General features: G+C 34.4%; 2 protein-coding genes and 1 pseudogene across 3 annotated transcripts in view; 2 read left to right on the plus strand and 1 right to left on the minus strand.

Moving 5' to 3' along the window:
- USP32 (ubiquitin specific peptidase 32) overlaps positions 1–12,137 on the plus strand; it is a 173,949-nt gene that overhangs the window by 90,649 nt on the left and 71,163 nt on the right. The window lies entirely within an intron of this gene.
- On the plus strand, positions 323–2,046 carry LOC120620848 (40S ribosomal protein S15-like). Its single transcript, XM_039885851.1, has one exon. It carries the CDS (start codon positions 1,559–1,561, stop codon positions 1,994–1,996), a length of 438 nt encoding a protein of 145 aa, XP_039741785.1. The 5' UTR covers positions 323–1,558; the 3' UTR covers positions 1,997–2,046.
- Positions 11,997–12,115, minus strand: LOC120621292 (uncharacterized; annotated as a pseudogene).

Consider the following 12,137-nt stretch of genomic DNA (forward strand, 5'->3'; position numbering starts at 1 on the left):
AGATCAATGATGTAAGATACAGAAAATCGATTAGCATTAAGTTAAGGTACATGGAAGGTCAGCTTACTTTAAATACTGAACTAATTATTTTATCTACTCCTATAATGTGCCTATTGATTTCTCTGGTGGCTATAGAAATAAGTAGTAGTGTGCGGTAAAAGCCTGAAGAAATAACATGCTTTTAATTTTCTCAGTATTTATAACTTTAAATTTAAATTTTAAATTTAATAATTTAAATAATTTAATAATTTAAATAATTTAATAATTTAAAATTTAAATTTAAAGTTATAAATACTGAGAAAATTAAAAGCATGTTATTTAATAATTTAAAACTTAAATTCTTGGCATCTTAGTTGAATTTTGTCATACATATCCTTGTTTCTTATAAGAGAAATACCCCAAAATAAAAAATTAATCAACTATAAGATCACTATGGTATATTAGTAGTTACCACCCTTTATTAAGTATTAGAATTACTTGGATATTAAAAATTCAAGTTACTGGTTCTACAAAAGATTTTTATTCAGTGAGCCCTAGGACTCTGTACTTTTAACAGACATTTAAGGTAATTCTAATGTAGATGGACCATGAACTACAAATACAGATACAATGTTTGGGAGTTCTTCAGACTCTGGGTCAGACACTCTGACCCTGCCAATTATTATTCATATATACGTGGGAAATTTATTTAACCTCTCTAAACTTCTTTTCCTCCTCTGGGAAACGGGGATAATAACACAATTTACCTCATAGGTGTGTTGTTTAGGAGTATAGAAGAGGAAAAATGTTTTCCTCTACCCATCTTGGGTTCATCAGCTGGGGCCCTTTACATTACACTGATAAAAGACAGATAAGAGAAAAACCTAAGTTTTAATACATTGTGCATGGGAGCATTCAGTGATAAGTAACTCAAAGGAGTGGTTAGAACTTGAGCTTATATATCATCTTAACAAAGAACAATAATTTTGTATAGAAGTGACAGGACAAAGGAGAAGGGCATTGAACTGCTGTTAGTGTCAAATTGTTGGAAGGCAACTGTATGGAGAAGCTAATGGGAGATAAGGCTAGTAATGAGGCTTGTTATGTATATCCATTCTTCTGGTGCTATCTCTAGGTTAATAAGGATCAGGAGTTGTCTCTGGTGATTAACTTCTGTCCTTCCTGGTAGAGAGACAAGGAAGACACATTTACAAATTAGGCACATAGAGAGAGGGCAGAGTGCTTTTCTTGTATCTGCTTCTCAATTGCCTTCAACTCAAAATAATTCTTGTATCAAAGTGGCATATTTGGGTTGGCATGTATGTGCTTCAGGAACACATGAAATAATACTTTTTAAAAAGGACTCAGCCCTGTGCCTGGTATAGAATAGGTATTTTACAGTGAATATGCATCCTCTTTTATTAGTGAACACTTGGCTTATGTATATCAGTGAGCTTCACCCACTGTCTCCAAAGAGTAATTGTTTGGGGAGCAAGCAGTTTTCTTATAGTGGGCTGTAGATCAGTACAAACATGAACTCAGGCACAGAGTGGGTGGTCCGTTCTGAAGAACCGACAAGATGGCGGAAGTGGAGCAGAAGAAGAAGCTGACCTTCTGGAAGTTCACCTACCGCGGAGTGGACCTGGACCAGCTGCTGAATATGTCCTATGAGCCGCTGATGCAGCTGTACAGCACCCGGCAACGGCGGCAGCTGAACCGGGGCCTGTGGAGGAAGCAACACTCATTGCTGAAGTGTCTGCGCAAGGCCAAGAAGGAGGCGCTGCCCATGGAGAAGTTGGAGGTGGTGGAGATGCACCTGCGGGGCATGATCATCCTGCCCGAGATGGTGGACAGCATGATGGGCGTCTACAACGGCAAGACCTTCAGCCAGGTGGAGATCAAACTTGAGATGATCGGTCACTACCTGGAGGAGTTCTTCATTAAGTACAAGCCAGTGAAGCACTGCCGGCCCAGCATTGGAGCCACTCACTCCTCCCACTTCATTCCGCTCAAGTAGTCTGCTTGGCCAATAAAGAACCAGCACTTCCAAAAAAAAAAAAAAAAAAATTCGTACACATCTGTGGGAAGAACGTGTTTTTCTCACTAAATTGTTTTATTTTATAATTTATAAAATAAAGAACCAAAATAAACTAGTGCAACAGACAACTCAATTGCCACTGGCTTCAGCAGATATCTACTTTATAAGTGAGCCTTCCTGCTAAATTTCTTACAGAAATTCCAACATGGGCAGGCTTACATTCTGATAACTGATTTATCATTTATAAATTCTCAGCTTCTGGCCATGCGGTTCAGTGTTGGCCTCTTGATAGGCTCTTATACTCAAAGCATATTTGCTACATTATACTTTTCAAATAATGTGTTAGGAATGTGGAAACGTGATAAAAATAGAGAACGTTATTAACTGATTTATAAGTAAACAAAATATTTTAAAGCATCAGTAACTATATTTAAATTTGTGTAATGAGCCAAGGTATCTAGGAAGCATAAAAAAATTAGTTTTTCACTTGTAAATAACATTTATGTTAGAATGCAGATGGCTTTAATTACTTTTTCATATACAAACCATAAAGTAAAATTTGAAGTCAGTTGAACATGCTGCTATATTTCATCAAATTTTGTTCACTTTTATGTAAATCTCAAATGAAACTGGAGAGCTATTTGTATTCAATACAATTAGAATAATTAACTGATTTGATTTATACAAGACTTTAGATGTCATGGCAAGTACATTTTTCAGAACTGCAAATTCCAAACTATTGTTACCTTACCTTTTATTTAAATTTAAGAAATTGAGTTAGAACTGTAACCCAAAGTTCAAATTTTTGTCCTTAATTAGATCTTAGCCATATTTTTATCAAGACTATTATATTTTTCTATCACAATTTGCTATTTAAATACCTAAGATTAGATTTCCTAAAAAAAAAAAAAATATTTTGGTCAAGTATGGACTTTTTTTTTTTAAATTTATTTTTAAATTTTGTTGGCATTTGAGGAAGACGGAAGATGACAGACTAGGTAAAAGCAGGGTTCGTCTCCTCCCAGGACTACATTGAAATTACAACCAAATTATAAAATAATCAACATGAAGAATCACCTGAAGTCCAGCTGATCGTAACACCTACATCTGATAATATAAAGGAGCCACCTAAGGATCCAACATAGACAACAACCATCAGCAGATCACTTTGCAGTTCTCACCGTGTAGCCCTGAGCATTCAAAAGCAGCGGCTGACCTTGGCCTACAGGGGAGCCCCTCCCAAGGCGCCATAAAACTAATGCATCTGGTGGCAGGCACCAGGCCACAATGGAGCAACTTCTGACTAGCTCCAGTAGTGATACACACAAAAGGTGGTTGCAACAAGTACACAAGCCTGCTAGGGCAAATCCCACTCAGTGGGCTCAGCCCCCATACAACAACTCTTATCCTGAGGGTGCAGCTAATTCACACAATTAGCCTGAACGTTAATCCCACCCACTGATCTACTAACAACAATAAAGGCTTGGTGACAAAAGCAGATCACACATAGCCCACACAAAGTTCATGTCCAGAGCTCCTGGAGCAAGCAAGGGATCAGGGAGAGTACGCCACTGGGCCACACAGGACACCTTCCACAATAGGCCATCAGGCCATCAGTTCAAGGCTGAGAGATGTCAAATATTCCTGACACATAGAAATGAACACAGAGAGGCTAATAAAATGAGAAATAGAAACGTGCCACAAATGAAATGAGAAAACTTCAGAAAATAAGCTAAATGAAATGGAGGCAAGCAACCTACCAGAGACAGAGTTCAGAATAACGGTTATAAGGATGCTCAACAAACTTATGGAAGAATGGATGAACACAATGAGAACCTCAACAGAGAGGTAGTAAGCATTAAAAAGGACATAGAAACTGTAAAAAAGAACCAGACAGAAATGAAGAATATAATAACTGAAATGAAGAATACACTAGAAGGATTCAACAGTAGATTGGACGAAGCAGAAGATCGAATCAGCGAATTGGAAGACAAGGTAGCTGAATACACCCAATCAGAACAACAGAAAGGAAAAAGAATTTTAAAAAATGAGGATAGTTTAAGAGACCTCTGGGACAACATGAAGCATAAAAATATCTGAATCATAGGAGTACCTGAAGAGGAAGAGAGAGAGCAAGGGATTGAGACTCTGTTTGAAAAAATAATGACAAAACTTTTCTAACCTGGCAAAGGAATTAGACGTACAAATTCAAGCACAAAGAGTGCCAAACAAGAGGAATTCAAACAGACCTACACCAAGACACATCATAATTAAAATGCCAAAGGTCAAAGACAGAGAATCTTAAAAGAAGCAAGAGAAAGAAAGCTGGTTACTTACAAGGGTACCCCCATAAGAATGTCTGCTGACTTTTCAATGGAAATTTTGCAGGCCAGGAGAGAATGGCAAGAAATAGTCAAAGTTATGAAAAACAAGAATCTACAACCATGGATACTCTACCCAGTAAGACTTTCAATTAAAATGGAAGGTGAGATAAAGAACTTCCCAGACAGAAAAAAACTTAAGGAATTGATCACCAACAAGCCAGCATTACAGAAATGTTAAAGGGTCTTCTGTAAAAAGAGAAGGGGTAAAAAAAGAAAATAGAAATAACAAATATGAATAATAAAATGACAGTAACAATGTACCTATCAGTAATCACTTTAAATATAAATAGATTAAATGCTTTAAATTATGTTGATCTTCAATATTATTTTATATTAGTTTCAGGTGTCTGGTGTAGTGGTTAGACATTTATATATTTATGAAGTGATTCCCTTGGTTAATCTAGTACTCGCCTGGCTCTATACATGGTTATTACAATATTATTGACTATATTCCCTATGCTGCACTTTACATCCCCATGACCATTTTGTAACTACCAATTTGTACTTCTTAATCCTTGCATCTTTTTCACCTAGTCCTCTAGCCCCCCTCTTATCTGGTAACCATCAGTTTGTTCTCTGTATCTATGAGTCTGTTTCTGTTTTTTTCCTTTTTCTTTTTTTGTTTATTTTGTTCTTTAGAGTCCATATATAAGCGAGATCACATTATGGTATTTGTCTCTCTCACTTATTTCACTTAGCATATAATACCGTCTAGGTCCATCCATGTTGTCGTAAGATAATGTTTTTAATGACAGTTTTTAAAGCCATTTGGAGAGATACAGACAAAAATATTTGCAATGATGCTGAACATATTGATGATGTTCAGAGTCAGAGAACATGCATAGAGAACATAAATATGTTCTCTATAATTAAACATTTGAAATAAGTTGGTACAGGTGTTATTACATTTTTCTTTCTTTCTTTTGTTTCTTTCTTTTGACTTCTGAGAGAATAGTCTTAAGACCAAACCCTAGTCATTTGGCTTTTTCTTGTAATACCCTTTCCATATCCATTTGTTCATGGCTATTTAGCACCACATAGTGTTGGAGTTTGGAGACACAGATTATAAACTCAAAATGTAATTTGTTTTATAAATTTAGATCAGTGTATTCATCTCCTACTATTGCACATGCGTAGTCCTAGCTAAACACTGCCTGGCAGCTGTTTCTGCTTGAGTTTGAAGGCTCATTCTTCAGTTGCTAACCTTTGAAATTTCTGCATTCTAACACAGCTGCCTACTAGTTCTAGGATGAACTGCTTGTAATCTTTAACACTCTCTTTGTCACTCACTAGAGAGTAAACTTCTTTCTTGTTTTTTTGTCTCTTTTCTTGAGCCCATAATATAAATCCTTCAATAGGATATCCTTTTTCTTGTTTTTGAATTATAGCATAATACAACAGTTTTTTTGTTTGTTTTTCTGCCCTGTTACTGCCTGTCTTGCCTATAGACTTTTTATGCATGCCCTTTTGCCTCTTAAAGACCTCCAGGTCCTAGCTGCTTATGTGCGCCCCAAAAACCTTGTGTCTGCTCCTTCATTGCACTTTCCACACTAGATTAAATTGACCAATTTTCACTTCTGCTAGAATCTAAACATAGTTGTTTTGTTCACAATCATATCAATAGTTTTTAGCATTATGTCAGGCATGTATATTAAATATGCTCTTACTAAATGTTTGCTGAACATTAAATGATCTTTGACTATACTCCTGTACATTTTTCCCCCCAAAATACTTTGCTCTGTGAAAGGTTCCAATTTACCACTGCAGATTGAGCACTTTCTAGAGGAGGCACTATATTCTGGGTACATTATCTCATTTAATCCTTGTGCCATCTCTGAGGTTCATTTTATGTCTATTTTAAAAATGAGAAAACCAAGATGATAAGAAGTTTAAAAAGAAACATTCTCAAAACCAAATGGTTAATAGGTGCTGAAGTTGGGATGTTTGAACCCCAGATTGTATGCTTAATATCGTTTTAGGACTCAAAGACAGTTTATTGACACTTGGTCATTTTATTCTTAATCTTTCATGAGTAGCTTGCAGTTGCAGATCAAAGGAATTAGTCACGTGGTAGTTGTGGTTGTGGTGAACCATCTTTTTCAGACTCCAGGCAATCTTGCAGATTCACTTTTTCAATTTCTCCTTTTTCCCTTGGGATACTTACAAATGATTATTTTTTTATTCCTCTTCAATAATGTATTTCATTAGATCCAGGCAAGATCATCAAATGATTGTGAAATAGGTAATAAAACTATGATTTTTAAGAAGTATGTTTTAAGAACTAATTGAGAGTTCATTTTCATTAATAGTGATTATATTTTCATAGACTGTAGTTATATTATTTGGAAGAAAATATGTGTGCCTTTTTTTTTTTTCGTAAATATGTTTTTAAACATACTAAAAAGAGTTTTGGGGGTTTCCCTAAAATGTATCATCAGAGTGAATAAGCCTGCTACCTCAGTGATTTCTTTTAGTTAAAGATTTTATTTGGTTACAGAATCTGGATTCTGAGGTAATTAATGTAGTAGTTTTAGGTAATTTTAGGGCCATAGAAGTAATTCTGATTATTTTTCTTTTCATAGCTAATTCAAATTTATAGTTTCTCTTTTAGCATTTATTATCTCAACTAAAAATATTATATTCTTTGGCCACATTTTAGTTTGCAGTGTTAAAACCTTGAATAAGAAAAAAGTACATCAGTGATTCTTAGACTATAAGCCACTAGTAAATCTGCATCTCCCTCCTTATCCTCTTATCTGGTTGTAAATGATGTAAGGCTTACAGCCATTTTAAGTAGATCCCAGAAGGTCGTTGCTTTTGAGAAGGTTGCTTCCTCAAAAATGGTAAAGAACTGTGCAACTGACTAACTTGAATATTCTGCCTGACTTTTTTTTTTTTTTTAAATGAGAATCCAATTCTGGCATTAAAGAGCAATTTCTGCATCTGGAGCCTCCGGTAAGATGGGACTTGATTAGGATGGCCCAAAGTGCAGGCCAAGAACTATTTAGAATGTTGGGAATATGGTATGCTGTTATTGTGAACCAGAAAAAACTTACACCTATAGGTGGGTGATAAATTCATTCCTATTAAGCTTGTAAAGTATAAGGTTTTGGTATTGGCTTATGAATTGAAAATAGAGCAACTACTGGAATTACTACCTCTTTATTCTTTAAGTGAAAATAAGGTTAGTTCCCTTTCCTCTTCTCAGAAATTCTACTGCCAATTCATTTAAAATGTTTAGGTAGTAATAATATATGTATTTTACCATAATTTATATTTAGCACATTATTTGATTAATGAATTGCAGTCTGTAACCAAAAGTGAACAAGTCACATAAACTTAAAAAGGGGCTGTAAAACATTGTTTTTAACTGGTGACCATAACCAATCTAATCGGTTATTTTTCTTCTAAATATATTCTGCTTATCTTGCCACATTTCCACCTCAGCAAACAAATTGTGTTTTTTAAGGAGATTAGTAAACTTAATCTTCAAAGGTAAAATTTATGAGGCAGTTGGTGTGATTTTTCTATGTTCTAACTCAGTGTGTTCTGTAAACACCAATTTATCAGAAATACTTACTGAGCACCTGTTATATACTCAGTACCTAGAAGTATAGAAATAATAACATACAGTAGTTCCCCCTTACCTGTAGGTGATATGTTCCAAGACCCCCAGTAGATCCCTAAAACTATGGATAGTACCAAACATGCACACACACACACGTTTTTTCCTATACATACTTATGGTAAAGTTTTAATTTATAAATTTGGCACAATAAGAGAGTAACAACTAATAGAATAATTATAACAATATACTGTAATAAAAGTTATGTGAATGTGGTCTCTCTCTTGCTCTCAAAATATGTAGTGTACGCATCCTTTTTTTTTGTGACGATGTGAGATAAAATGCCAAAGCTATTCCTGAATCTGTGTAACCATCCCTTACTTGGTGTCACTCATTTCAGGGGATCCCTCACTGAAGTCTTCGTATAGGCTCAGTGCTTTCTGTCACAACACAGTGTTGTCAGTCAGAACACATTTTCTGTTCACATCTTCCACACAATTTAATGTCTTTTCCATCTTAACCAAGCACTTACACACCGTGGCAATAACTTTTGCATTGAGGCGCGACAGCAAAACTAGCACAGATTTCTTTTTCTTCTTCACAATTTCATGGATAGAATATTTTTTTCTTACTGTAAGTCCTAGCAACCTCAGCATATGATTTTTTTTTGTCTTATCAAGTCGAGAACTTTTACCTTTTCACTTAAAGAAAGAACTTTACAACTTCTCTTTGGCATATGCAAATTGCCAGCGTCACTACTCTTGTGCTTTGGGGCCATTGTTAAGTAAAGTAAGTGTTATTTGAACACAACACTGAAATACCCATACCCATACCCACGCCCATGCCCATACTGCCACAGTTGATCTGATAGCCCAGATGGATCTGCTAAGTGACTAACAGGCAGGTAGCATATATAACGTGGATTCGCTGGACAAAGGGATGATTCATGTCTGGGTGGGATGGAGCAGAATGTTGTGAGATTTTATCATGCTTCTCGGAATGGTGTACAATTTAAACTTAAGAATTGGTTATTTCTGATATTTTTATTCAATATTTTTGGACCACAGTTGACTTCAGGTAACTGAAACCAAAGGAAGAAAAATTGTGCATGAGGAGTGGCTACTATTGTTTCTGCCAAGGCTCTGGTCTTCCTACTTTTGATTCAGGGTCAGATTTTTTTATATGCGGATCTACCACTTGAAAGAAAGTCTAGGATTTGAGAAAACTCTTTCTCTGGGGAATATATCATAAATGGAGTGAACATATATCTTATTTAGGAAAAGGAGGCAGTAATGCTGTCTCAATTTATCAGACTCATGATTATTCTCCCTTTTGCTAAAATTTTAAAGTACTTCTTTTAAATAAATTATCTGGGTATTTGAAGTAGATTTTTACATTAAAAAAATGAAAGCTACATGCTTATGTAGAAGTTCTGTATATTTTAAAAATTAGTTCCAATTCCAGAGTAATTGGACTTTTGCAAAGTGATTCATAAGGAAGTTACAATGTAGTAATGAATGTAGTATATTAGTAATTTGGTTAAAAGAAAAAAATATACTCCTGTATGAAAATTTTATCTTTCTTGTATGATAATCTTCCTTGATGATTTTGCTATAAAATTTAAAAAATGAATTTAGCTCATTGATTGTTTAAAATTATGAACTATGATTTGGCGTAATCTGAGAAATCATACAGTGGTATAAGTGATAGAATGAAAGTATTGGAAATAATCTTCCCAAACAACCTGGATGACATTCAATTAAATAAATCTACTACTACAATTACAGTTATGTGAAAACATGCAATTATGTTTTCTTCTTTTTCCTTTTTTGATTACCTACATTTTTAATATTTTTCATGCAACAAAATGTATCGCTAGTCTAATAAAAACAAGTAATACAAATTTAAAAATTAACCTAGTATTATTAGTATTTTCATTTTTTAACTTCTTAAAATATGTTATAATACTGTCACTCAGTTGTTTATAATTACTTTTAGTAATAAGTAATTAGTTCCCTTTAAATGCCAAAAGTATAGATAACTTCATTATCACTCTTGGAATTCCTCTTCATAGGTTTTGTGGATCATTAAGAGATCCATTCTAGGGATAGCCAAGTTAAGAATTTTCCATGAGAGCATTCTTTGTAAAATGAGAACTAGGTACATATTTCAAAGTCTTTTTTGTTTTCAGCTATGGCAGGTGCAGTCATATTTCCACGAACTTTTCTTCTACTTCAGAATGAATTAAAACAGTGTATTTCTGAAAATCTCAGATTTTTCATCTACTCATGTGTGATAATATTTTTAGTGCAGGATTTTTAAAATTTTTATGTTGTGCTTTCAAAGAATTTCATTTCTTCGTCCTCTAAGTAAAACCTCTAGTAAAGGATTTAGACATAATGAGTGTCAAGGCAGAGTAAAGAATAAGAAGGAAAGATAGAGAAACATTAGCTTACAGTCCAGGGAGCCCCTGGACTTTTGAAGGTCAAGCAAAAGGAACATAATTTCTTTAAATTTTATGGAAGTCGGTGGAATATATGTTTTCATTTATTTACCACTTGACTCTGTTAGTCACTACTTATGACAATAGTACTTGTACAAGTATCGTATAGATACACATATTGATTTGACCATCTCAATTTTCTTGCTGATGAGGAAAAAAGTTTTCTCCTGAAATTTTTATTAAAACTGCCACGATACAGAGTAAGAATGAATACTCTGAAGGCACTGGAAATTTAAAGAGCATTGTTCTTGTCTTCCCAGGTAACTTGTAAATTATTGGAGGTCAAAGTTTACTACTCATCTTTATCTTTTATCATAGTTAACATTATTCTGTAAAAAAAAAGTGTGTATGTATGTGTATGTATACACAAATGAGTAAATTATTATAACCGATGTTTGTAAGTATTGGAGAGCAAAGTAAAAGGGAAGAGGGATGGAGTATTATCACTGGATAGGGTATGGTTTGGATGGTCTGAGAATGTGACATTTGAGTAAAGATCTGAAGGATTTGTGGCAGTAGTCATGCAGATATCTTGGGGAAGAGTGTGGAAAGTTTTGAAGCAAAGAAATAGCATGATTCTGTTAACATTTTTCCTTTGAAATTTTTTTTTTTATTAGTGAAATAAAACTTTCCCCTCTTTTTATGAATTGTCTGTCTTGTATTTGTTAATCTGTTGTAATCCTAATGCTTTTAAGTTGCATATATTGATGATTTTAACCCTGTATTAAAAACCTAATAGGTCTTACTTCTGTTCTTTCTGCCCACCAGGCTATTTCAGCTCAGTAGTCAAGATTAATCCTGTAGGATAAATCATGTCACTCCTATGCTTCAGAATTTCTCATGGTTCACAATTCACTTAAAACCATTCCTTACATTGGCCTGTATAATCTGACCCCCATTTTTTCTGTGACTTTATCTCGTACTATTCCTGTTATTCTTCCCTTCACTAACTCCACTTCAGCCACTCTGATCACCTTTCTCTTCCTTGAGCTTGCAAGGCATGCTTTCATCTTGAGGCCTCTATCCTTCTTCCCTCTGTCTGGAGTGTTTTTTCTCTGCAATTTTTGCTCTCTTGCTTCCTTTAGACCTCTCCTGTATGTCACCCTCACAGTGTGATCTTCCATAACCGCTCTAGTTATGTCTGTGGTATGTCTCAAAGCCATGATATGCCTTTTCATTTATTCAGATCTTTAATATTATAAAGTTTTTTTCATAAAAATCTCATTTATTTCTTAAAGTTTATTTTTAGATATTTATTTCTTATGGAGAATTGCTATTGTTACATTTTTTCTTTTTTATGTTTTCTTACATGTTATTAATGTCATATAGGAAAAGCATTGATTTTTTAATACTTGTTTTCCTACAGATATTTTAACTCGATTATAATTAGTAAATTATAATTAGTAAATTTTTGAGGTTTTTTTGTTTTTGTTTTTGATTTTGTTTTTTTAGGTGAGGCAACCCTTGGTTGACCTCACAGGTTGCAAGAACCTTGTTAGCTTACAATCCCTTATTTTCTATTTTTTATGCCTACAGCACCTGCTCCTTCTAAGTGGTCTACCATCCAAGTACTAACCAGGCCCAACTCTGCTTAGCTTCTGAGATCAGACAAGATCGGGCTTGTTCAGGGTGGCATGGCTGTAGTCAATTTTTGAGTTTTTTGATACA

Source organism: Pteropus medius, unplaced genomic scaffold (assembly GCF_902729225.1).
Source record: "Pteropus medius unplaced genomic scaffold, Ma_sr-lr_union100, whole genome shotgun sequence".
NCBI lineage: Eukaryota > Metazoa > Chordata > Mammalia > Chiroptera > Pteropodidae > Pteropus > Pteropus medius.